The sequence below is a fragment of the Heterodontus francisci genome, chromosome 35 (assembly GCF_036365525.1).
Source record: "Heterodontus francisci isolate sHetFra1 chromosome 35, sHetFra1.hap1, whole genome shotgun sequence".
NCBI lineage: Eukaryota > Metazoa > Chordata > Chondrichthyes > Heterodontiformes > Heterodontidae > Heterodontus > Heterodontus francisci.
Genome location: NC_090405.1, coordinates 31,231,328 through 31,258,889, shown reverse-complemented (window position 1 = coordinate 31,258,889; position 27,562 = coordinate 31,231,328). Strand labels below are relative to the sequence as shown.

Sequence of the window (27,562 nt, the reverse complement as noted above, 5' to 3'; positions counted from 1 at the left end):
TCAACATGGTGGCTCCTCATCAGAGCCCTTTCCTATCCTGAGTGGCGTGAAACAGGGCTGTGTTCTCGCACCCACACTTTTTGGGATTTTCTTCTCCCTGCTGCTTTCACATGCGTTCAAGTCCTCTGAAGAAGGAATTTTCTTCCACACAAGATCAGGGGGCAGGTTGTTCAACCTTGCCCGTCTAAGAGCGAAGTCCAAAGTACGGAAAGTCCTCATCAGAGAACTCCTCTTTGCTGACGATGCTGCATTAACATCTCACACTGAAGAGTGTCTGCAGAGTCTCATCGACAGGTTTGCGGCTGCCTGCGATGAATTTGGCCTAACCATCAGCCTCAAGAAAACGAACATCATGGGGCAGGACGTCAGAAATGCTCCATCCATCAATATTGGCGACCACGCTCTGGAAGTGGTTCAAGAGTTCACCTACCTAGGCTCAACTATCACCAGTAACCTGTCTCTGGATGCAGAAATCAACAAGCGCATGGGTAAGGCTTCCACTGCTATGTCCAGACTGGCCAAGAGAGTGTGGGAAAATGGGGCACTGACACGGAACACAAAAGTCCGAGTGTATCAGGCCTGTGTCCTCAGTACCTTGCTCTACGGCAGCGCGGCCTGGACAACGTATGCCAGCCAAGAGCGACGTCTCAATTCATTCCATCTTCGCTGCCTTCGGAGAATACTTGGCATCAGGTGGCAGGACTATATCTCCAACACAGAAGTCCTTGAAGCGGCCAACACCCCCAGCTTATACACACTACTGAGTCAGCGGCGCTTGAGATGGCTTGGCCATGTGAGCCACATGGAAGATGGCAGGATCCCCAAAGACACATTGTACAGCGAGGTCGCCACTGGTATCAGACCCACCGGCCGTCCACGTCTCCGCTATAAAGACGTCTGCAAACGCGACATGAAATCGTGTGACATTGATCACAAGTCGTGGGAGTCAGTTGCCAGCATTCGCCAGAGCTAGCGGGCAGCCATAAAGACGGGGCTAAATTGTGGCGAGTCGAAGAGACTTAGTAGTTGGCAGGAAAAAAAGACAGAGGCGCATGGGGAGAGCCAACTGTGCAACAGCCCCGACAAACAAATTTCTCTGCAGCACCTGTGGAAGAGCCTGTCACTCCAGAATTGGCCTTTATAGCCACTCCAGGCGCTGCTTCACAAACCACTGACCACCTCCAGGCGCGTATCCATTGTCTCTCGAGATAAGGAGGCCCAAAAGAAAGAAAAGAAATTCTATGTAATAATTCTATAATAGCCCAAGCTCATGGGGTGAATGATTGTGCTGTAGAATGTAGATGTGATCCTTACAAAACACCAAGTAAGTTTCCTACCAATGTGCTGTTGCTTATATTAAACATCTGACTACACTTGTATTTAAATATTCTACTCAAAATTGGTATCCTGGTGTTCAATAATTATTCTCCAATAACGGGCATTTCTGATGCTTTACCTATCGGATGTGAGGAATCTGTCAAATAAAGCCAATCTTCTGATGGCTGATCAAAGTTTGGCACTATGTTGATAGTCACACTTTGACTATAGGGGCCAAGACGAGTTATTTAAAAAAAAATTAAGATACTTAAGACTAAAAAAAAATTAATAAAATCTATACAGCTTACTTAAAGCCTTTCCAGGAAGCGGAACAGATATTAATCTGTCCAGTCGCATTGAAGCATAGTGTAAGCCAATGTTCCCTTCAAGCTGTTCCCTCTCGGCAACCCGAAAATCCCCGGGCTAGGGTGTGCAGAGGTTGGGCCCTTTGAAATTTCCGCGCGTACGTGGCCGTGCAAACATTTTTAAAGGGTCCATGCGCTTAAAGATTTTGCTTGCACACTGAAATGTTAGAGGGAGCGTTGGTGCAGGTTGTGTTCTTCAATTTAGTAAAAGAGCTTGAATTTCCAAATTCCACTGGTATAGATGTGATGCAGTTCAGAGACGTATTGAGGTTGGGTAGAAGGAAGATTATTCTGGAGCGCTCTTAAGCTCATTCATAGGATGTGGACGTCACTGGTAAGGCCAGAATTTATTGCCTTTGAAGGTGGTGGTGATTGCCATCTTGAATATGAAAGTGGCTTGCTAGGCCATTTCAGAGGACAGTTAAGAGTCAACCACATTGCTGTGGATTTGGAGTCACATGTAGGCCAGACCGGGTAAAGGCAGCAGATTTCCTTCCCTAAAAGACATGGATTTACCAGACGGGTTTTAAGACAGTCTGGTAGTTTATAGTCATCATTACTGATGCTAGCTTTTTATTCCAGATTTATTTCATTAATTAAATTTAAATTTTTCTGTGGTGGGATTTGAATTCTTCAGATCATTAGTCCACACCTGTGGATTGCGAGTCCACTATACTACTGTATCCTGCCTGTGCTATATTTTTCATAGGTGTATTCATTGTTGACATTGTAGTCTAAAATAGGCTAGGTCATAAAACATCAGACTGTTTTTGAGTGTTAAGCTCCTGGTATTCAGGTAATTCATGACAACTTTAAGTTTATCAGCTCAATCTCATTACCTAGAAATGCTGCAAGTTAGCATACATAAATAAAGTGCAAACTGTTATTATAGCTTATTTTTCTCCTATTGTGGAACAAATTTGTAATACAGATCTATTTGTCCTCATTTGTTCATTCAGAAGTTGGTCAAGCGGATTCCTGTAGAAATAGATGAATAGAATCCTTGGCTTTACAAAATAATGTTAACAGACTAAAGTATAACTTGGGACTGCACTATGGAAACTTTGAGCATTGCCAAAATGTATATTTTTAGGGACAGTTAGTATTTGCAATGTATCTTAACTTGGTTTTATTTTGTTTCAGCCATAGACTCTTCAAGACGAAAGATCAATGTGAAAGTATTGGTGATGAATCCTGAAGTTGTGTTTGTGGCAAATCTGTCTAAAGCTGATGCTCCTGCACTTGTTGCTTCTTTCCATTGTGACTTTTCGTTTATCTGTGAAAAGCAGTCTCAAAAAATAATTGCCCTTGTCAGTGACCTAAAGGTTCTAGCATGTCCTTTCCTACAGGAGAAGAGAGGGGCAAATATAACTACGGTAAGAGCAAGATCTTTGTGAAAATAACTGCAGTGTTGGGCATCCACAATTACAGTGCATTTATCCCATACCATTGCCACATTAGGAGCACTGTCTGTTGACTGTTTTGCTTGTTCTGGTGAGCCTGTGTAAAAGGATGGTTTCTACCTGTACCTCTATCTCTAGCTGTCATTAGCTGTTTAACAAACGGGAGCATGGAATAAATCATATGTCCTGTTGAGGCTAGGCCATGGACATTATCTTCTGGCACTGTACAGTGCAGAAAAGATTTACAAGGACGATACTGGATAGAGGTTGTGATCATCAGAGAAGTCTTAACAGGCCTGGGACTCTTCTGTAGAAAAGGGGTGACCTCAGAGTGGCCTTTCAAAATAACTATCTGAAAAGGGAAAATTTGCAGGGCTACAAGGAGAAGGCGAGAGAGTGGGACTAGCTGAGTTGCTCTTGGAGAGCTGTCACGGACACGACGGACCGAATGGTGACCTCCTCTGTTATAACCATTCTATGATTCTTTGATAGTGGTCTTCAAATTTATGAAGGGATTTAATTGGGTAGATGTGTGAGGAGTCCATAATTAGGCGCAAGATAATCACTAAAATCCAATAAGCAGTTCAGGAAGAACGACCCACAGAGTGGTAAGAATGTAGAACTTGCTAGCACATGGAGTAGTTACGGCTAATGGCTTGGATGCATTTAAGGGAGAACTAGATAACTAAGTGAGGGAGAAAGGAATAGAAGGGCATGCTGATGGGGTGTAATGAAAGTGGTGGGAGGAGTCTGTAGCGAAGCACAGACCTGTTGTATGAATGATCTCTTTTTGTGTTGTAAATTGTATGTAAATTCTGTGGATTACCTGGAGCTAGGCAGTCTGGGCTAGCAGGAAGCACATGCTGGACAGTTGTGCTGTGCAACATAGGACGCCAGTCAATAAACCTCTACCTGATCAAGTAGAATTCTACCTAGGAAAACTAGAAATAGGAGCACAAGTTGGCCATTCCACTCTGGGTCTGTTTCATTGAGATCATGGCTGATCTTCTACCTCAAATCCACCTGCTGCTCTATTCCCACATTCCTTGATTCCCTTAGTGAGTGGCTATGTACCGTGCTCTCTCGATAAGTTGTACTTATATCGTGCCTTTGATTTAATAAAATGTTCTGAAGCGCTTCACAGGAGCATTTAAAGCAAAATTTGATACCCAGCCACATAAGACGATATTGAGACATATGGTCAAGGAGGTAGGTTTGAAGGAGCATCTTCAAGGAAGATGGTAGAGGAGACATGGGTTCGGGATGGAATTCGAGTTTCGGGCCCAGGTAGCTATAGGCACAGCTACCAGTGGTGGAGTGATTAAAATCAGGGATGCTTTCGAAGCTAGAATTAGGTCATCAAAGAGATCTCACAAGGTTGTGGGGCTGGAGGAGATTAGAGATAGGGCGAGGCCATGGAGGAATTTGAAAATAAGATGAGAATTTTAAAATCGAGGTGTTGCTTAAACAGGAGTCAGTGTAGGTCAGTGAGCACAGGGATCATGGGTTAATGGGGCTTGGTGTGAGTCAGGAAACGGAGAGCAGAGTTTTGGATGGACTCAGGTTTATGGAGGGTGAATGTGGGAGGTTGGCCAAGGGTGAGTTAGAATAGTCTGGTGTAGAGATAACGAAGGACATGGATGAGGGTTTCAGCAGCAGGTGCTTTGAGGGCGGTGCTGAGACAGCTGATGTTACGTTAGGTGAAAGTAGGCATTCTTTAGTGATGACACAGATATGTTGTTGGAAGCTCATCTTGGGGTCAGATACGGCAGCAATGTTACGAACAGCCTAGTTCAGCCTCAGGCAGTTGTTAGGGAGAGGGATGAAGTTGGTAGCTAGGGAATGGAGTTTCTAGCAGAGACCAAAGTCAATGGCTTTGGTCTTCCCAGTATTTAATGGGGGGGAATTTCTGCTCATCTAGTCCTGGATGTTAGACAAGCAATTTGATAAAATAGGCAACAGTGGAGGAGTCGAGAAGGGTGGTGGTGAGTTTGAGCTGGGTGTTGACAGTGTATGTGTGGAAACTGACATGTTTTAGTATCATGTAGAGGAGAAATGGGAGGAGCCAAGGATAAATGCTGGGGGACACCAGAGGTAATGGAGCAGGAAGAGAAGCCATTGCAGATCATGCTCTGGCTACGATTAGATAGCTAAGAATGGAACCAGGCAGGTGCAGCCCCACCCAGCTTGACGATGGTGGTGAGGCGTTGAGGGGGGTGGTGGAGTTAAGTGTCAAAGGCTGGAGACGTGTCGAGAAGGACGAGGAGGAATCTTTTACCCAAGTAACAATCACATAGGATGCCATTTTTGATATTGAGCATCATTTCGTTTCTGTGGCAGAGATGGAAACCTGGTTAGAGGAATTCAAGCATGGAATTCCAGGAAAGACAGACATGGGTTTGGGAGGCTGCTGCATGTTCAAGGACTTTGGAGAGGAAAGGGAGGTTGGAGATACATGACAGTATACAGTGATGGTGGGCTCAAGTAGAGTGCAACTGGCAGCCCATGCCATAGCAAGTTCCTACCACTCTAATGCCCAGTAATATAACTGCAGCATGAGTATCTAACATTATTAAAACATGTTACATTCAACATGATCCAGAACCAGGAATAAATAATGATGAAGAGCTGACAGTCTTATGGTGATAAATTTGATCTTCCTAGTTTATCAGGTTCATGCCAGTGAGCAGGTGCTTTGTCTGCTCCTTTGAAATCTTGCCAACCCATAATTGGAACTGAATGATTTCAGATTTTCATGTTTTGTGTAAAATGACACTGACCAGGTTCAAAGAAATTCAGACAGAATGAAGCTGGAAATGAATTTCTTCTTAGACAGACTAAGTAAAGAGTTCCTTTTTGTTTGTCAGCGGTGATGCAGCCTCTGCTCGCCCTTGGGCATCAGGTAGAAGATGTATATCCTCCACACGCATTTCTTTGTCCTAATCAACTTCTCAGACTTGGACGTTGGGGCTGCATATTTAGGTTTAAACTATTTAATTCCTTAGCAAGACTACCATTAGGTTAAAATGAATGGATGCAACAGCATATGACCAGGGCTTATATGGTATTCCACGACAGGGAACCACTTAAGGTCATAGAGTTATACAGCACAGAAACAGGCCCTTCGGCCCATTATGTCTGTGCCGGCCATCAAGCACCTACGTATTCTAATCCCATTTTCCAGCACTTGGAGCATAGCCTTGTATGCTATGGTGTTTCAAGTGCTCATCTAAATATTTCTTAAATGTTCTGATGGTTCCTGCCTCTACCACCTCTTCAGGCAGTGCGCTCCAGATTCCAACCGCCCTCTGGTTGAAAAAATTTTTCCTCAGATCCTCTCTAAACCTCCTGCCCCTTACCTTAAATCTATGCCCCCTGGTTATTGACCCCTCCGCTAAGGGAAAAAAGTTTCTTCCTGTCTAATCTCTCAATGCCCCTCATAAATTTGTATACCTCAATCATGTTCCCCCTCAGCCTTCTCTGCTCCAAGGAAAACAACCCTAGCCTTTTCAGTCTCTCTTCATAGCTGAAACGCTCCAGCCCAGGCAACATCCTGGTGAATCTCCTCTGCACACACTCCAGTGCAATCACATCCTTCCTATAGTGTGGCGACCAGAACTGTACACAGTACTCCAGCTGTGGCTAACTAGCATTTTATACAACCCCAATCATAACCTCCCTGCTCTTATATTCTATGCTTCTCTAAAGTCCAAGTCTTGTCAGATAATCACGCATACCATGTTGGTTCAGGATGAACGAAGCTCTCTAACTCTTAAATATGTGCAGAAATTCATTGAAGAATGAATATAATCTAATTGCTATCTATTGACATAGCTGATCAATCTTGGAGCCTGCCAACAAATGGTTAAAAGAATGCTCTTCTATTTGTCTATTATGATCACCATTGTTTTTCATAATGTATGACTTGATTTAACAGAAGCCCCAATGCTCTCACTTCCGACTCTTGTAGATAATTCTAACCGTCTGTTTTTAATTGAGTAGGGCTCGTCACCTTGGCTGTTCCTCACAACTGACATGAATTCAATGTCGCATCAAAGTAATGAAAATTACTCTTAACTGAAACTAATTATTATACTCATTTTTATAACACTCCATGCCAGAAACTGCCTGTTTTTTCACTGCATTGATAATTGCAAAAATTGCTTTCAAAATGTAAAGTACTTCTAGGCAAGTTAGGTGTAAAATTGGGGAGCAATTGTTCAGAATGAAGAAATCTGGAACACTCTTTCCTCAAAGTTGTGGATGCTGGTGGTCAATTGAAATTCAAGACCGAGATCAATCAATTGTTGTTAAGCAAGGGTATCAAGGGATAAGAAGCAAAGGCAGTAAATGGAGTGAGCTGCAGTCAGCCACGATCTAATAAAATGAATGGCCTACAGTTGTTTGTAGGTTTCTATGTTTGGCATCTTGAATATTGCTAATTCTCTTGGATTTGTTTTCTAGCCCTTCTACAAATTCCCCTTGAAGTAGCTACCAAGTTTATTGTCACTGTATTGTGTTGTATTCTGTATTTCCAGGTGTTGCAGCCTTGTTCCTTGTTTTTGGAGTTCTTCGAGCCCTCATCTGGGCCACAAAATATAAATCTTAAGGTAGAAGCGATAATTATAAAGGTAAGATAATGCCCTAGTGCTTACCTTGTATTTCCTTATATCACAGCTGTGAGCCTCAGGCACACTATTGTTTTCAATTTCCTCCAATGCCCATGGTATTTAAAATGTACTATTTCTAAAAGTAGTAATTTAATATATGGCTGGGCTTTCTACTTTTCCTCTAAGTGAATATTTGCAACAGCGATTAAACTTAAACCAGTGACTGATCGTTTTTACTGCTCTGGGCAATACCTTGTAAAGTGAATTTTTTTGTTTAAAGGTTTCCCCAATTATTCTGAATACTGTGATGACAATCATGTCTGCGATGACTCCCAAAGTGCAGGAGGTAGAAATGCAGCAAACAAGTGACATGGTGACTGACCTCTGGGCTGTGAAAGATGCCTTCAATTCTAATTATTGGTTTCTGGGAGTTGACATGGCCCATGAAGCAACAGATGTTTTCACAGAAGAAAAACGTGGAAGGACTCGGGAGTCCTTCAAAATAGATGTTTCATTAATTCAAGTAACTCTTGAATGTGGACTTGGCCATTGCACAATTCCCTTACTTCTGACTGAGTCAACGTTTTCTGGAAGAGTGGAAAATTGGATGTCATTTGTCAGTGTTAATTCAGACATGACCCTGGAGGTAATTTCTGCTATTCTGCTCTTGATAAGGATGCATAATGTATTGATAACTGAAACAAAAGTAGCTGTTTGTATTGTCCTTTTACTGGATACCTATATAGTAGTTAGCACTACAATATACATAATCTGAATTAAAATGAAGGAAATAACTTGAATTTATGTAGACTGTATCAGAACCTCAGTATGTGCCAACTCGCTTCACAGCTAATGTCAAGTCACTGTTGTAGGAAACGTGGCAGCCAATTTGCACAATCATGGTCCTACAAATAGCAATGAGATAAGTGTCTAGGTAATTTGTTACACCAATATTGACTAAGATAAATTTTGGCAAGATCACTGGGCGTAATTCCCTACTCTGTGTCGTGCCATGGGTTCTGTTACATCCACCTGAGAGGACAAGCGGACCTCTTTGATGCTTAATATTGTAAGGTGGCATCTCTGACAGTATAATGACTGCCCTCTAACATTGTATGTTGTCATATAGAGTTGCATATAAAAATACCCCTACACCTTGACCCACGTTACCTCTACAACCTCGGTCAATCCTGCACCCTCCAGTTAAAAGTCGACAAGACCAATGCGAAGTTAGGTTCTCTACAGAATTTTCAAACACTTGTCCCTGGTTCTCTTTTCTCTGGTTGCTCACTCAGGTTAAGCATAATAATGGAAAATCTACCCTTTTTGACCCTGACCTCTTTCTCAAAGCCAATATCAAGTCTACCTTCAAGACTCCTGTTGCTTCCTGCAAAATCTTGGCCATCTCGGCCTCGATCTTGCCCAATTCTGTGTGACTGCATCCGAAGAACTTAATTGGCTGTAAAGCACTTTGGGACATCCTGAGGTAGTAAATGAAACTCTTTCTTTTAGACTGTTGTATTCCACATCTAGTTGAGTTAGTATTTCTGGAAAGCAGAGCTACATGTTTAGTGTGTAAATGTAACATTCAGCTGCTTTGTTTTAGGTCCTTTATTATAATGAACTGAGTGCAGTGTGGGAACCTCTGTTGGAGCAAGTTGCTGGAGGACTGAAAAGGTGGAGTCTGACATTTCAGGTAATATATTGTATAGGTTGCACCTGTGCGCTTTACCAAGGCAAGGTGAGGCACCTGAACTCTGGCATTGACATGATGGGCCTAACAGCCTGCTCTGCGTTGGAAATTTTTAATGATTTCTATGAACTCTGTGTTAAGTTCCAGGGTAACTCTGGTTGGGAAGGATCATTGCAACATTGTCACCAGAATTCTAGTCAAATGTAATGGGCAAATGGGCATCACATGGCATTGCATGTGAAATGTAAAAGATACGATTTGTTCAGCTAAATTCATGGACCTAATAGAGAGAATTTAAAAAGGAGTAAATAAATAAGCTGGTGTCGTCCAAAATTAGTGGGCGGCGTGTATGACATTGTTATGGGTTCCTATATTATGGGCAGAGCTTGGAAAAGCCAAATTGTTGAAAATTACAAATAGAAAGCTCTGCAAAGCAACAAGAGGAATCCAATAGCTGTTTCCAACATAAAATATATAGTAAACATAAGCTCCTAAAATGTCCTTTTTATAGCATTTTTGTTTTCGTAGATGTTTGCCTGTTACTGAATATATTCCTACAATCGTTTTTTCTTTTTTGTTCATGTTCTTTACTCTTTGTTTTTTACTATCAATTATAAACTAGGAATTCTCATTTCTTGAAGTCAGACAGCAAGTGTGAATGTAATTCTCATTTGAAGTGTAACATGCTACTTGCTTGCTTTGCAGTAGCATGTCAGGCCTAAAAATGTAAAACCTCCCCTATCCAGTGCAGTATGCTGGTAATACCTGGTAATATGTGCACAAATCATTGACAGTTGCAGGACAGGTTGAGAAAGCAGTTAATGAAGCATATGGGATCCTGGATTTTATGAATAGGGGCATAAAGTACAAGAACAAGGAAGTTATGATAAACCTGTATAAACACGAGTTTGGCCTCAACTAGAGTATTGTGTCCAGTTCTGGGCACAGCACTTTTGGAAGGATGTTAAGGTATTGGAGAAGGTGCAGAAAAGATTCACAATAATGGTTCCAGGAATGAGGAATTACAGTTAAGTGGATAGGTTCGAGACGCTGGGCCTATCCTCCTTGGGAGGAGATTTGATAGAGGTGTTCAAAATCGTGAGGGGGGTCTGGACAGAGTAAATAGGGAGCAATTGTTCCCATTGGTAGAAGGATCCAGAATCAGAGGACACAGATTTAAAGTGATTGGCAAAAGAAGCAATGGCGACATGAGAAATATTTTTACGCAGCGAGCGTTTAAGATTTGGAATGCACTACCTGAAAGTGTGGTGGAGGCAGATTCAAAAGATAATTGGATAATTACGTGAAGGGGAAATATTTGCAGGGCTACAGGGAAAAGGCAGGGGAGTGGGACTAGGTGAGTTGTTCTTGCAGAGAGCCGGCACAGACACAATGGGCTGAATGGCCTCCTTCTGTCCTGTGACTTTTCTATGATTCTGTGATTTTTGCTTCAGATGGTCATCTCATTATTTTGCTTTAAACTGCAGTTTTGCACAGATTGTTTTAGCAGAACCACTGCTGAACTCATTGACTTTTTTCACTTGTGTATTAATTAGTGCTGATACAATGAGTGAGGGCTTCATGCCTTTCTGGTTTTAAACATATACTTTACCTGATGACCAAGAACCTTGGATGTTTCAGATTTTAGATTATGCCAGACTTATTGCTGAATTATTACTTACTGAAGGAGGAGCTTTTTAGAAGTTAATTGAAGGGAACATTTTTGATGCATCTGTGTAACAATGCTAACTTTTCCCAGTTACGTGGAAACTTTGTGCTGAATATTTCTGACAAGTATTCTTTCAAAAATGATGTGCAATATTGGATTACATGTAGCTTTGTTTATTGCATTTAGATGAAAACCAACACGGGCCTGGACAAAGCTCTTGTTCCAGGCGATGATTTCCTTCTAATTTCTGAACCACAGACAGCCATTACCATTTCTTCAAAGGACATATTGAATATCACAGTATCCAAATGCAGCTTGAATGTTCTGAATGTTTTAGCCAAGGTAAAATATCAATACTTTTGAAGACCTAGCTTTTTAAAGGATTATTTTGACTTTGTTTCTCTGTGAAATACTCAGTTTCAAAAAAAGTTATTCAGTTCTGAATTGGAGACATGTTTGGGTGGTTGCCGGGGGCCGGGGGTGGGGGTGGGGGGGAGGAAGTGATGGAAAAGAAAAATTTCCTGAGCCTGTTCTGATGCTCTGCAGAGGGGGTCAAAATAGAGCAAGGGGTCTGGGCAGCTACTTATTATAATAAAGGGGGAACTGGTTGTATAATAGTGTTAGAGGGGAGGGATGATATGGCAGAGATTCTGCTTATTGAAAGGGTTGTGGGGAGGTGGTCTTCCAGGTGAAGATTGCACTGATTGAAGGAGCCAGGGGCAGAATGAGAATATGGATGGGTGGAGGGAGTGGTACTGATCTTGATCTCATAAGTAAATGCCTACCTAAGAGGTTGATTGGTGGAGTAAGCTGATGAGTGTGTGGACCATGTATGTTTGAAGGCTGAGCTGTCGACTATTGGAAATGGAGGGGGTGTGGAGAGATTGCAGGGACTGTCACTGGAACTCTCCAAACAATGGAAGAAGCCTGGAAATGATGCAGCTAGATGGAAAAGGTAACCCGTGGGCTTAGATGGGATAACCTTACAACCAATGAGTTAAACGGGGCTAACTTAATTGCTGAAAGCTGTTCAGCTGCAAAATATGCTTTGCAGTAGTTGGAGCCTGATATAGAAGTTCTGAAATAAAAGTCAAAGATTTTAGAAATCACTCATCAGGCCAGGCAGCATCTTTTAAGGAATCGGGTCAAGCAGCTTCTGTTGAGAAAGAAAGAGTTAACGTTTCAGGTTTCCAGCATCTGCATATTTTGCTATATTGAGATATAAAATGTATATGTATATAAATGTATATATAAAGCTAAAGTCACTGTCACATAATCTCAGGTCAGGTATGGCATGGTTAGATGCAGAGTGAAGCTCCGTCTGGTCTGCTCCATCAGTTTGCCTGTTCCATTTTGCAGCCATCTCATCACTTGCTTCAGACCTCCTTCAGCAGCAATAAAAAGGCAAATTCAAGTTGTTGGCTCCAATGTCAATTAAAATCTGCATGTTTTCAGTGACCTGGTTACCATTCAGTAAGAAGCTTGTAGATGTTAGTATTGCTGATGTAGTTTCCCAGGAATGTTTTAGATATTACAACAGTGACTGTATTTCACTAAAGTTCTTGATTGGCTGTGAAGCACTTTGAGACATACTGCAGTCATGAAAGGCGTTACAGCAGTCTGTCTTTCTTGAAAGTGGCAAGCATTTGCATGAAATATGTGACTTTTCTACAGGCATTTTCAGCAGGAACTGCTTCAACGTTTGATTATTCACTGAAGGACCAAGTTCCGTACACCTTAAAGAATGCACTGGGCATCCCTTTGAATGTGCATCACTCTACAAATCTACGCGCCATTGGTTCACCCACTGACGAAAAACTCCATCGGCTGGATGTAGGGCAGATACTGGAACTTGATTATTTGGCTGTACAACCCAGAAATCGAGGAAAGCTTTCTGTATTAGAAAGACAAGAAAGTAACCTTTTTACTTTAACAGTAGGTAAGTTGAGCAATGAGAGTGAATTCTTGTGTGTCATAGTCATAGAGTCCTAGTCATAGAGAGGTACAGCACTGAAACAGGCCCTTCGGCCCACCGAATCTGTGCCGACCATCATTTATACTAATCCTACATTAATCCCATATTTCCTACCACATCCCCACCATTCTCCTACCACCTGCCTACACTAGGGGCATTTTACAATGGTCAATTTACCTATCAACCTGCAAGTCTTTGGCTGTGGGGGGAAACCGGAGCACCCGGCGGAAACCCACGCGGTCACAGGGAGAACTTGCAAACTCCACACAGGCAGGACCCAGAACCGAACCCGGGTCGCTGGAGCTGTGAGGCTGCGGTGCTAACCACTGTGCCGCCCCTGTGACGGCAGCAACATTTTTTTTTAAGTATCTTATGAAGAAAATAAAATGCCGAAGTGAATGTTATAATGCGCCAGGAATAATGTATTTGATTTTCTCTGTAAAGATTTTGGACTATTTATAAGATCATAAAAAATAGGAATAGGCCATTTGGTCCCTCGAGCCTGCTCTGCCATTCACTAAGACCATGGCTTACTGGAGTGTGGCCTTAACTCCACTTTCCTGCCTGCCCACTATAACCCTTTCCTTCCTTATAGATCAAAAATCTGTCAAACTCAGCCTTGAATACATGCAGCCTCTACTGCTTTCTTGGGAAGAGAATTCCAAAGATTAACAATCCTCTGAGAAAAAGATTCCTCCTCATCTCAGTCTTAAAGGGATACCCCTTATTTTGAAACTGTGCCCCCTTGTTCTGGATTCCCCAATGAGAGGAAACATCCTCTCAACATCTACCCTCTCAAGCTCCCTCAAAATCTTTTGTTTCAGTGAGATCACCTCTCATTCTTCTTGACTCCAGTGAGTATAAGCCTAACCTGCCATAAGACAACCCACTCATCCCAGGAATTAGCCTAGTGGACCTTCTCTGAACTGCTAATACAAGTATACTCCTCCTTAAGTAAGCAGATCAAAACTGTACACAGTACTCTAGGTTCGGCCTTACCAATGCCCTGTACAGTTGTAGCAAGACTTTCCTCCTTTTATACTTCATCCCCTTTGCAATGAAGACCAACATTCCATTTGCCTTCCTAATTACTTGCTGTACCTACATGCTAACCTTTTGTGATTCATGTGCAGGGACACCCAGATCTTTATATACTGCAGCATTCTGCAGTTACTCTCCTTTTAAATAATCTGCTTCTTTATTCTTTCTGCCAAAGTGGACAACCTCACATTTTTCCACATTATATTCCATCTTCCAAATTTTTGCCCACTATCTCTTTGCAGACACTTTGTGACCTCCTCATAACTTGCTTTCCTACGTATCTTTGTATCGTCTGCAAATTTGGCTACAATACACTCGTCCCTTCATTCAAGTCATTAATATTGACCGTAAATAGTTGAGGCCCCAGTACTGATCCCTGTGACGCTCCACTAGTTAAGTTTGCCAACCTGAAAATGCCCAATTAATCCCAACTTTGTTTCCTGTTAATTAGCCAATCCTCTATCCAGGCTAATATTTTAACCCCAACACCATGAGCTGTTATCTAGGGTCGTAACCTTTTATATGGCACCTTATTGAAATCCAAACTTGATCCTTTCTACTTGCATCCTCAAAGAACTCTCATAAATTTGTCATGCACCTTTTCCCTTTCATAAAACCATGTTGACTCTGCCTGATTGCATTATGATTTTTTACTCCTTGCTTATTCATAAAAATACGAGCAGGAATAGGTCATTTGGCCCTTCATGCCTGCTCTGTCATTTACTAAGACCATGGCTGACCTGAGTGTGGCCTTAACTCCACTTGCCTGCCTGCCTGCCACAACCCTTGACTCCCTTTATAGATCAAAAATCTGTCTAACTCAGCCTTGAATATATTCAATAACCCAGCCTGCATTGCTCTTTGGGAAAGAGAATTCTCAAGATTAATGACCCTCAGAGAAAAAATTCCTCATTCCAGCATTTTCCCAGTAACTGATAGGCTAACTGGCCTATAGTTTCCTGCTTTCTGTCTCCCTCTTTTCTTGAATAGAAATGTTAGATTTGTGGTTTTCTGCTGGGACCTTTCCAGAATCTAACAAATTTTGAAAGATTAAACCAATGCATTCACTATCTCTGTAGCCACTTCTTTTAAGACCCCAGGATGCAGGCCATCAGGTCTAGGGGACTTGTCAGCCTTTCGTCCCATTAGTTTTCCTAGTACTTTTTGCTCTAGTGATGGTAATTGTTTTAAACTCCTCCCTCTCTTTTGCCTCTTGATTTACTGTTAATCTGGGAGGCTTTTTGTGTCTTCTCCTGTGAAGGCAAATACAAAATATTTGTTCAAAGTCTCTGCCATTTCCTTGTTTGGCTTTATTAATTCCCCAGTCTCATTCTCTAAGGGACCAACACTTACTTTAGCTACTCTTTTTTTTTCCTTTTTATATATTTGTAGAAGCTTTTACTGACTTATATTTCTTTCAGATTTCTTGCATACTCTAATTTCTCCCTTTTTTTTGCCATCCTTTGCTGATTTCTAAAACTTTCCCAATCTTCTGGCCTACCACTAATTTTTGCAGCGTTGTATGCCTTTTCTTTCAATTTGATATCATTTTCGACTTCCTTAGTTAGCCACGGGCAGTGCATCCTTCTCATAATCTTTCTTTCTCAATGGAATATATCTTTATTGAGAGTTATGAAATATCTCTTTAAATGTCTGCCACTGCTTCTCTACTGTCTTAACTTATAACTTATTTTCCCAGTCCACTTTAGCCAACTCTGTCGTCTTATATTTGGAATTGCCTTTGTGTATGTTTCAGACCCGGATTTCACACCCTCAAACAGTTTTAGTTTTAGAGATACAGCACTGAAACAGGCCCTTCGGCCCACCGAGTCTGTGCCGACCATCAACCACCCATTTATACTAATCCTACACTAATTCCATATTCCTACCACATCCCCACCTGCCCCTATATTTCCCTACCACCTACCTATACTAGGGGCAATTTACCTACCAACCTGCAAGTCTTTTGGCTTGTGGGAGGAAATGGAGAAAACCCACACAGACACAGGGAGAACTTGCAAACTCCACACAGGCAATACCCAGAATTGAACCCGGGTCGCTGGAGCTGTGAGGCTGCGGTGCTAACCACTGCGCCACTGTGCCACCCATAATGTGAAATTCATGATGTTATGATCACTCTTGCCTCGAGGATCTTTTACTATGAAGTCATTCATTAATCCTGTCTCATTGCACAATACCAGGTCTCAAATAGCCTGCACCCTAGTTGGTTCAAGAACATATTGTTGTGAGAAACTGGCCTGAATACACACTGTGAACTCATCCTCCAGGCCACCTTTGCCAATTTAACTCATCCAATTGATGAGATTAAAATTGCCTGCGATTATTGCAGTACCTTTCCTACCAGCCCCCATTATTTCTTGATTTACACTCTACTGCAGTGCAGCTACTGTTAGGGGGCCTATAAACTACACCCAGCAGTGATTTTCCTTTTGTTGTTTCTTATCTCCACCCAAACTGATTTTACATCTTGATCTTCTGAGCCAAAATCATTTCTCTCAACTGTCCTGATCTCTTCCATTATTAACAGAGCTAGCCCACCTCCTTTTCCTTTTCTTTTTGCTTCCTATCTTTCCGAAATGTCAAATACCCGTGAATATTTAATTCCCAGCCTTGGTCATCTTGCAACCACGTCTCTATCGTACCCATTTATTTCTATTTGTGCTATCAATTCATCCATCTTGTTACAAATACTGCACTCATTCAGATAAAGAGCCTTTATTTCGGTATTTGTACCATTTTTCCCTACTCTGATCTTATTTGTTGGTGCATTCTTATGTTTGTATGCTGTGTACCTTCCTGTCTGACACTGGTTATCATTACCTGTATCACTACCCTGCACTATTGCCTTCTCCTTTCTTGTTAATTTTCTAAATTTCCCATCACCTGAACCCTTTCTCCTGCCCCTCACTTTATGATGGCTGATCCAACAACAACAACTTGTTATAGTGCCTTTTATGTTTTGAAACATTCCAAGGAACTTCACAGTGGCATTATGAAACAAAATATGACACTGAGCCACGTAAGGAGATATTGGGGCAGACAACCAAAAGGTTTTAAGGAGTGTTTTAAAAGAAAAAAGCGAGGTAGAAAGGCGAAGAAGTTTAGGGAGTAAGTTCCAGGGTCTAGGCAGCTGAAGGCGCAGCCACCGATGGTGAATCAAAGATGGGGATTCATAATGACCAGATACTTGGTACTCCCTACAGGCCACGTTCCACACCCTTCCCCCCCCCCCCACCCCACCCTGCCCCGTGCCCCACAACTGTGCAGCTATGTAATCTCCCAGCAGAAGCAAAAATATAGGGAAAAAAACGGATCAATAAGGGGAATAAATGCTCAAATTCCTATCCCGATCAACAATTGACCTCCTGAGGCAATCAGAACAAGTCCAGAGATCACATGGACCAAGCAGTGGCCCTTCTCCAGAATCTTTTCCAGAGCCTCTATATCCCCAGCCAGGTGAGAGGACCAGTCGTGGCCACAGTATTCCAGATGGGACCTAACTAAGGTCTTGTACAGGGGCATGGTGGTGCTTTTTGTTTTATATTGGATTGTCCTCGCTACACATTCTCATACTTAGTTTTCTTTTGCTCAAGTCTCTTGCCACTGGTCGAGAACCTTTGAGACTGGTGCATTAAAACATTCCTACACTGAACCAAAACACAAATGTCACCCTGCCACAAATTGTATGTTGAGACTGTAAGCTGTCTTGCTACCAAGGTGAATTAATATTCAATACATATGACTTTGCTGTACCCCCACAGTTTTTAAAAAGCTGATCTTTAAGTTTAACTAGTAAAAAGGTAATTGTGTTAAATTGGTTGAATAATTTTGGAATGCATCATGCCACAAATTTGCCAAGTGAGCAAAAGATTGTTTAATAAAGGTTCTGTATAATCCCTCTGAAACTGTACACGAATGTATCAATGCTTTGCTGAAAAGCATGGTTGTATTTTGGTGTTAAAGGAATTCAATTTTATTTCATCAGTGCCACGTGATTATACAGAGGTAGCAAATATTCCTGTTACTAAGCCAGGTCGACGCCTGTATAACGTCCTCCACCCTGGCAGCAGACATTCAGTGTCGCTTTTAGCCCAGATAGATGTTGTAGAAGGTGATAAAAGGATTATCATCCGATCCCCTCTCCAGGTAATACAGCTTTTGTTCAGTATATTTATCGTTGCTTTCTGTCAGCATGCATTACCAGTGACACTGACAGCATTGGATTGTCTTAAAAATCCAACTGTTTCAGTAATCTACTATGTTCAGGTGTGAGATTCATGTCTGCACTGTGATGTGCATTTGTGGCAAAAAGGGGAACCTGCTGCAGAGTGGGAGGCTCCAGTCGATGCAGGTAATCATCATTCAGCGCATTGTTGGGCAAGTTACACTGCTTATTGCAATTTTGAGGAGTTTTGGTATCTGCTTTGCACTTAGTAAGTGCTGAAACCTGCACTTGTCTGTTTATCGACCAGCTTGTGACTGTCCTCTAGTGTGGGGGGGCAATAAACAGGTTAAGAAGTTCAGAACAAAGTGAACCTTCACTGGATGTCTCAGTAATCCGATACTTGAAGTTGACAAGGGCACTGTGGACAAAGAACTGGCCTGGCCCACGAACAGAACCTGGGATATTGGATCTGTGCTGGGGCTGCAATGCTTCTCTCTCCTTTCTAGGTAGCCCCGCAAGCTATTGTTTAGCTGGGAAGGGTAAACAATGGTAAGCTCACCAGTCCTCTGCAATGATGAATTATATGTTTTCAAGTTGTTAAAGCCTAGCCATACCCCTGAGCGCTCCTGTGGGTCCCTAACCCTTGGCTCTGCTAACCTTGGCATAAGCCTTTTGGGCCGAGGTGAGTGGGATCCCCCTCTCTGTGTGTTCACTCCATTTGGGGGAGATTAAAACTTGACTGGAATAGACTCCACAATAGCATGATTTGGAGATTTTTAAAGCTGACGATGGGTTTCTGTATATATTAGTAGGTTGGCAGAAAAGCCAACTGAGTCATCTATACTAAAATTGTGAGTTGAACATTGCTAATACTTTTATAGTGGTGTTGTACCTGAATAATCAACACCAACAAGTACACAAGTTGAGAAGATAAACTTAATACCTCCATCATGTTTTCACTGACTACTCAACTCCAGGCTGAGCTAACACCAGATGCTTCCCAATGAGGCTGCGAAAACTAAATGGAGACTTATCCCTGGGCCAGTGCCATGTCAATCCTATAAGTTGGCTTAGAGCAGTATTGATAGAGGTCTGAGTAGTACCTCAGTAATTCAAAAGTAATCGGGTTTAATATTGATCTGAACACGTTTTATTAATGCATTGTTAGTTGGTAATGTTGTGAATGAACCTTTGCTGGGTTTTGTGTAAAAGGTGCCAGGTTGTTTAAATGCTGATCATATTTGCTACTTACTGCTTCTTGGGTGAATAATTGCAAAATTAGACCGTTTGCGATGAAGCTTGTATAACTGATAGCAGAGCTCAGTTTGTGTTTTTTTTTCCTCAATCTGTAGATCAAGAACCACTTCTCTGTCTCCTTTATTGTCTATAAGTTTGTTCCTGATGGCCAGTTACTGGACCCTATTGGTGTGGCTAAACCCGAAGAGGAGTTCCATGTGCCTTTAGATTCTTACAGGTGGGGGAAACTAATTAAACATTATCCTGTGTGGGTCGTATTGTCTGGAATGGGGAGGTGAGCCAGTTGTGAATGGGACAGGACTATGGGCTTGTCCATGATAGGGCAATGATTTTTAACTTGACGGCTCATCCACACCAAGTGCTACCAGTACCCTCAAACTATTGGTCCATCGCACTAATTCTCCCTCCTCCGCCACTCCTTTCTTCTCTCCATGCACTCCTGTGCTATCTGACTCCAGAAATCCCTCATTACCCTGAACCTCTCATTTCACCCTAACTTGCCTCCTAGTGCTTCCATCTTTGGGACACCCTGCTCAGTATTCCAGGAACCCCGAGATATCCATGGCTGTGCTGTCAAACTCTCAGTACCCTAAACACCGAAGCCGTCTCAAGGGCTGCTGCAGCCCAGGGTCATTTCTGCTGAATTGATATCTGTCTCCAACATGGTGCAATGTTGCTGATCATCTTGCTTGGAGATAAATATTGAGTACATACCTAAAGAACATGTTGGTTGTCTCTTTTCATGTCATATATCAAAATGTTTATACTTGGAATATAGAACTAATTGCTTAGCAAAAGCTTTATTTTTTCTCGAAGTGTTCCTAGCGTGTATTAGCTCAAGCTGTAAAAGTATTCCAGTTTTCTTTTACCAAATGATTTTTTTTTTTGTTTGGAGATGTTTTGCAGGAAAAATTATAAAAGCTTATTTTTAGAAAGGAGCAAATATTTATTTGCGAGTCCTCATTTTTATCCTGTTTATACTACGAATGTGATTATTACTTACAAGTTTGTTTGTACATCTTTGCGATCTCTTTGTGCATCTACTTACAGTGGGTAAAGGAAACATTAATTCATCTTCCAAAAAAAAAACCTGTCATGGGCATTAGTCTCAGAGACTTCTCTCCAAATTCTTTGTCAAAAACGCCAGACTTGAGAGAGAGTCTGGAGGACCAACATGGGATTCAATCACGCTTTAGTGATTAGTCAATCATAGTCATTTACAGCACATAGGGCTACAAATTGCTATGCTTGTGTTAGTGTGTATGTGTTCTTCTGATCTGAAGATGTAACTTCATAAATAAATAAAATTGCCCTCTGACCTCACCAAGCTTTACAAGTGGAAAAAGGACTGGGATAATGACTGTAAAAGGACAGACCAGGTTACACACCGTCCTACCATTGCTGCTAAATATTATAACCCATCCTGGCTCCAGGCAATGCTATAGGAGAGCAGTTTGTATATTTAATATAATAATTGCAGTTCCACTTTAAGTTTAGGAGAATGTAGGAACTGTACAAAATAATGTTACATTTTGTGAAGTACTAAATCATTAATTTTATTTATTTGAAGAGGCCAGTTGTTCCTGAAACCATCAGGAGAGCTGGACGATCAATTCAAAGTGTCAACAACGTATATTACATGGAAGGAAGAACTTCACAGGAGCACAGAGATCCGATGCACCCTTCAATGTCCTTCAACTGAGATTGGCTTCCTTCCTCTCATAGTAAACACTATTGCTATTCCAGATGAACTGAACTTTATTAGTAACCATGGTGAAGATGAGTGGGATCCAGCCTATATCATTCACCTCCACCCCACAGTTACAATGAGGAATCTTCTGCCGTATAGTTTGCGTTACATGTTGGAGGTGAGTGCATTTCAAGTAGAGTGGAAATTTGCGCTTAATAATTCATGCTTCTCTGTTGTTATTTGCAATCAAAGTATAATCTTTTATTATCTATGTATGTTTAAATTAAAGTAGCAGTTTAACAGTAAAAGTAATCTTTTTATTAATTTTGACATCAAATATAGTTCTTTTGTTTCATTTATCTTTAGGGCTGCACTACCTCCATCCCCATATTCATCATGATGATGTGGACAGAGCACACTGTATAAAATTATGCAGATGTTTTTAAAATGAAAGAGATCATCGTGCTGCCTTGAGCCCCTCCTAACTTGGCTTCTGACCACTTTTACTTGACCCAATGCTTGCCAACACAATTAGTTCTCTCCCCATCTTGGGCACTGCTTTCCCTTCAAAGCTGTTGCATTCACCCCATACCTTTTTAAAATGCTTACTCTCAAATATTCCCCCATCCTCAGCCTACCCTTTTCCTCTAATTATTTGGAACGTGTGATTGCCAACCAACTCAATATCTACCACTCCCTGTTGGAATCCCTTCAGTCTGGTTTCTGTCTTAGTCACAGCACTAACAACGACCTAGTCAAAGTCATTGACAGTCTATGTGATAATGATCATTCTCAACCTCTCCATGGTTTTGACATCGTCAACAAATCATTTGCTTCCACTGCTTGTCATGTGTGATCTGACTTGGTGCACTACTTTGGAGCTATTCCTTCCTACCTGTCTCGAAGGCAGTTAGCACATCTGCAATGATTTCTTTTGTGGGGTGCCCCAGAGTTTCTTTTTTGAAACCATTCTTATGTTGTGCTTCAGTAACATTAATCACAAGCATGGGGTCAGATTTCATATACATGCCAGTGATAACCAGATTTACCTTTGCATTGCCATCCTTGGTTCCAGGATTATTGTTGTGTTTACCCGATGTCTGCCCAGCATCTACTGGTGGAAGTGCCAGAACTACTTGCAGCTCAACATTGGCAAGACCGGAGCCATCTTGTTCAGACAGTACCAGAAGCCTTAGCCCCTGATCCCAGCACTTTTTCTGGAAGCCACTCAAGTTCAATCTGATGGTGCGCAATCTCTGTGTCTTGGGCTGAAAATACTGCATCTAGTCTATGACCAAGACTGCCTCCTTCAACCTCTGAAATATCACATGTCCCTGTCCCTTTCTCACCCATCCTTAGCCCCGCAGCCAATGAAACCCTCATTCATGCCCCTCTCACCTCTAGACTAATGCCTTCCTGGCCTTTGTTTGACTGTATCCTACCCCACGCAATCACATTCATGTCCCTCTTTTCTTATTCTTCAATGCCTTCACTTCAAAATCCTCAAACTCATTTACAAGTTAATGCATAGCCTCTGCTCTTCAAACACTGGTCTACCACATTTTCCTCACTCCCTCTGCACTACCATTGATGGCAGAATCATCTGCTGCCTTGCCCCCTCTACTCTTCAACTGTCCTGTCCACCCTGCTTCATTTATCTCCAGCTTCAAAACCTATATCTCTGACTGCATCTTTCACCACCAACACAGTTGGTCTCCTGCTTCTGTTTGAGTCAATCTCCTAACTAAATGAAAGCAAAATACTGCGGATGCTGGAAATCTGAAATAAAAACAAGAAATGCTGGAAATACTCAAACGTTAACTCTGCTTCTCTCTCCACAGATGCTGACAGACCTGCTGAGTATTTCCGGCATTTCTTGTTTTTAATTTCAGATTTCCAGCATACGCAGTATTTTGCTTTCATTTAGTTCGGAGATTGACTCAAACAGAAGCAGGAGTCCAACTGTGTTGGTGGTGAAAGATGCAGTCAGAGATATAGGGTTTGAAGCTGGAGATTTGGGCAGCGCAGTGGTTAGCACCGCAGCCTCACAGCTCCAGCGACCCTGGTTCAATTCTGGGTACTCCCTATGTCTGCGTGGGTTTCCTCCGGGTGCTCTGGTTTCCTCCCACATGCCAAAGACTTGCAGGTTGATAGGTAAATTGGCCATTATAAATTGCCCCTAGTATAGGTAGGTGGTAGGGAAATATATGGACAGGTGGGGATGTGGTAGGAATATGGAATTAGTGTAGGATTAGTATAAATGGGTGGTTGATGGTCGGCACAGACTCGGTGGGCCGAAGGGCCTGTTTCAGTGCTGTATCTCTAAATAAAAAAATAAATAAATGAAGCATGGTGGACAGGACAGTTGAAGAGTAGAGGGGGCAATACTCAAACGTTAACTCTGCTTCTCTCTCCACAGATGCTGACAGACCTGCTGAGTATTTCTGGCATTTTTTGTTTTTATTCCTAACTAAATGCCTTGACAGTTTGCTACATTAAATGTACTATATAAATGTAAGTTATTCTGTAAATTTTAATTTTCCCTCCCCTAGGTTGCACCAAGAAGCACAATCCCATACTCATGTACATAAATCTTTGAAGGTGGAAGGACAAGTTGATAATAAGATTGCTTGGTTAAAACAAAAAATCGTATGGGATCCTTGGCTTTATAAATAGCTATATAGCCCCATGCGCCGATTGCTGCATTCAATGACTTCATGATTTGCAACTCAATTCTGTATGCCTACCTTCGCCCTGTATCCCGCAATACCTTTGGATAACAAAAAAAAAATCTTATCAATCTCAGATTTAAAATTAGCAATTGTTGTAGGACCAGTTGCCATTTGCGGAAGAGAGTTCGAAACTTCGACCACTCTTTGTGTGTAGAAATATAATCTAATTTCACTCCTTAAGGGTCTTGGTTTAATTTTTAGACTATGCACCCCCCCCCCCCCCCCAAGTTCTAGACACCCCAACCAGTGGAAATAGTTTCCATTAACCCTATCTGTTCCCCTTAACATCTTGAAAGCATTGATCAAATCACCTCTTAAACTTCTAAATTTCTGGAAATACAGTTGCAGTTGGTGTAATTTCTCCTTTATAATTTAACCCTTGGAGTCTAGCTTCAATCTGGTAAACCTACACTGCAATTTTTCCAAGGCCACTTCTTCTTTGGCCTCCTTGTCTCGAGAGACAATGGGTAAGCGCCTGGAGGTGGTCAGTGGTTTGTGCAGCAGCGCCTGGAGTGGCTATAAAGGCCAATTCTAGAGTGACAGACTCTTCCACAGGTACTGCAGATAAAATTGGTTGTCGGGGCTGTTACACAGTTGGTTCTCCCCTTGCGCTTCTGTCTTTTTTCCTGCCAACTGCTAAGTCTCTTCGATTCGCCACACTTTAGCCCCGCCTTTATGGTTGCCCGCCAGTTCCGGCGATCGCTGGCAACTGACTCCCACGACTTGTGATCAGTGTCACAGGACTTCATGTCGCGTTTGCAGATGTCTTTAAAGTGGAGCCATGGATGGCCGGTGGGTCTGGTACCAGTGACGAGCTCGCAGTACAATGTGTCCTTGGGGATTCTGCCATCTTCCATGCGGCTCACATGGCCAAGCCATCTCAGGCGCCGCTGGCTTAGTAGGGTGTATATGCTGGGGATGTTTTCCACCTCGAGGACTTCTGTGTTGGTAGTATGGTCCTACCACCTGATGCCAAGGATTCTCCAGAGGCAGCGAAGATGGAATGAATTGAGACGTCGCTCTTGGCTGATGTACGTTGTCCAGGCCTCGCTACCGTAGAGCAAGGTACTGAGGACATATCCTTTCTAAGGTGTGCTGCCCAGAACTGTTCACAGTGCTCCAGGTGTGGTCTAACCAGGGCATAGCATAGCTGAAACATGACTTCTACCCCCTTGTATTCTAGTCCTCTAGATATAAAGGCAATCATTCGATTCACCTTTTTGATTATTTTCTGTACATGTTAATGACATTTTAATTTATTTACCTGACTCCCAAGTCTTTCTGGACCCCCACTGTTTCTGAATTTTCACCACTTAAAAAAAAAAAGTACCCTGTTCTATCTGTTTCTGATCACTTCCTATATTGCTCTCCACCCACAGCCCGCTTCTCTCTCCAAACCCTACTTCCTCCTTTATCTGTCCTGAGAAAAAGCTCTTTCTCCCCCCCCCCCCCCCTTCAATTCACTTAACAACTGTACTTTTAAAATTCTCAGTATTTGGCCTTTAATCCTCAGTTCAGCACACTAATCTCTTCAGTGATACTGTCACTTCCACCTTTGATGCCGTTGTCACCATTAAAAGCATTACTCTCTCTCGCCCTGCCCATTGCCCCTGATATAGCGCTCATATCCACTCCCTCACGTCCAAGGGATGCAAACTTGAGCAGATATGGTGGACAACTGGTTTATGTTTCACTGCCAGATCTGGCTGGGCCATGTAAAGCACTATCAGGTACTGCTCACAATTCCAGAGTTATGCTGGAATGCAGAAGTAAACCCTGCCTTCTCTAATGCAAGCCATCATGTTAAACCCCTCAGTCCTGTCTCTTCCACCCTCACCAGCAAGAAGTTGAGGAGCTCATGGATTTCTTTGTCAACAAGATTTGATCAGGGTCATTTCTGTACTGCGGCAGGGGCAGAAACCTGATAGGGATTCATATCAGAGACCCACCTCCTGCTCTCTCAATCCTATTCCCTCAAAACCACTGACTACCTAGCTTCCCTTCCAGCTCCCATGCTAGTGGATGCTGTTAACTGCTCTCTCTCTGCTCAGGTGCTGTTTTCTATTCTTCTTCTACCCACACCCACCCTGGCCCACAGCACCCTGTTTCAGATCTGCTGTCATCACCCTCTCCTCAAACAAAAAACCCTTGATCCCCCTGTGTTTGCAAACTACCATCCCATCTCCAATCTTCCTTTCCTTTCCCAAGTCCTTGAAAGTGTTGTTGCCTCCCAAATCCGTGCCTACCTTTCCCGGATCTCCATGTTTGAATCCCTCCAATCAGATTTCTGCCCCTGCAGCAGTACGGAAATGATTCTTATCAAAGTCACAATTTCAGCTATTTTCTATGTGACTGTAATCGGGATAAACTAGCCCTCCTAGTCCTTCTCAACCTTTCTGCAGTCTTGAACATGGTTGATCACATTGTCCTCCAAAGCCTCTCTCGCATCGTCCAGCTGTGTGGGACTGAACTTGTCTGGTTGCATTCTTACTTATCCAACTGTAGCCAGAGAATTATCTATAATGGCTTCTCTTCTTGCTTCCGCAGCTATCTCGGGAATCCCCCAAAGATCTATCCTTGGCCCCTTCCTATTTCTCATCTACATGCTGTCCGACATCATCTGATAACAGTGTGAGTTTCCACATTTACTCTGGTGACAAACAGCTTTACCTCACCGCCACCCCTCTCAACTCCTCTGCAGTCGTCAAACTGCAAGACTGCATGTCCGACATCCAGTACTAGATCAGCAGAAATTTCTTCCAATTAAATATTGGGAAGACTGAAGCTCTTGTTTTCAGTCGCTGCAACAAATACTATATTCCTTAGCCACCAATTCCATCCCTCTTCCTGGCAATTGTCTGAGACTGAACTGACTGTTTGCAATCCTGTGTGTCATGTTTGATCCTGAGATGAGCTTCCAAGCACAGATCCGTGCCATCACTAAGACCACCTATTTCCACCTCTATAACATTGCCCAACACCACCCCAGCCTCAGCTCAACTGCTGAAACCCTCATCCATGCTTTTGCTACCTCTAGACTTGACAATTCCAATGCACTCCTCATTGGCCTCCCATCTTCCATCCTCCATGAACTTAAGCTCATTCAAAACTCTGCTGCTGTGTTCTGACTCTCACCAAGTCCTATTCGCCCTTTGCCCCTGTGTTTGCTGACCTAATTGAATACCAGTTAAGCAATGCCTCAAGTTTAAAATTCTTATCCTTGTTTACAAATCTCTTCATGGCCTTGCCTCTCCATATCTCTAACACCTCCTCCAGTCACACAATCCTCAGCTATTGCACTCCTCTAATTCTGGCCTCTTGCGCATCCCTGATTTTAATAGCTCCATCATTGCTGGCCATGCCTTCAGCTGCCAAGGCCCTAAGCTCCAGAATTTCCTCCCTAAACCCATCCATCTTTCTCCCTATCTTTCTGCTCCTAAAAACTAAACTTTTGATCATCTCTAATATCCCCTGTGACTCTGTCAAGTTTTGTTAATGCTCCTGTGAATCACCTTGAGGTGTTTTACTCTGTTTCTAGGCATAGTTTTTTTTTATACATGCGTACTGGTTCCTCATTGGCAGATTTCTAGCTGCTTCTGTTGCTTTTGATCGTCCGTTCCCCTG

General features: G+C 42.4%; 1 protein-coding gene across 1 annotated transcript in view; it reads left to right on the top strand.

The window, feature by feature from the left end:
* vps13c (vacuolar protein sorting 13 homolog C) overlaps positions 1–27,562 on the top strand; it is a 355,084-nt gene that overhangs the window by 231,377 nt on the left and 96,145 nt on the right. The window contains exons 50-58 of the mRNA XM_068015185.1: positions 2,826–3,058; positions 7,624–7,716; positions 7,976–8,341; positions 9,302–9,391; positions 11,244–11,399; positions 12,732–12,996; positions 18,080–18,240; positions 19,612–19,733; positions 21,087–21,384. Of these exons, the coding sequence (XP_067871286.1) occupies positions 2,826–3,058; positions 7,624–7,716; positions 7,976–8,341; positions 9,302–9,391; positions 11,244–11,399; positions 12,732–12,996; positions 18,080–18,240; positions 19,612–19,733; positions 21,087–21,384 (1,784 nt within the window). The remainder of the gene's footprint in view (positions 1–2,825; positions 3,059–7,623; positions 7,717–7,975; positions 8,342–9,301; positions 9,392–11,243; positions 11,400–12,731; positions 12,997–18,079; positions 18,241–19,611; positions 19,734–21,086; positions 21,385–27,562) is intronic.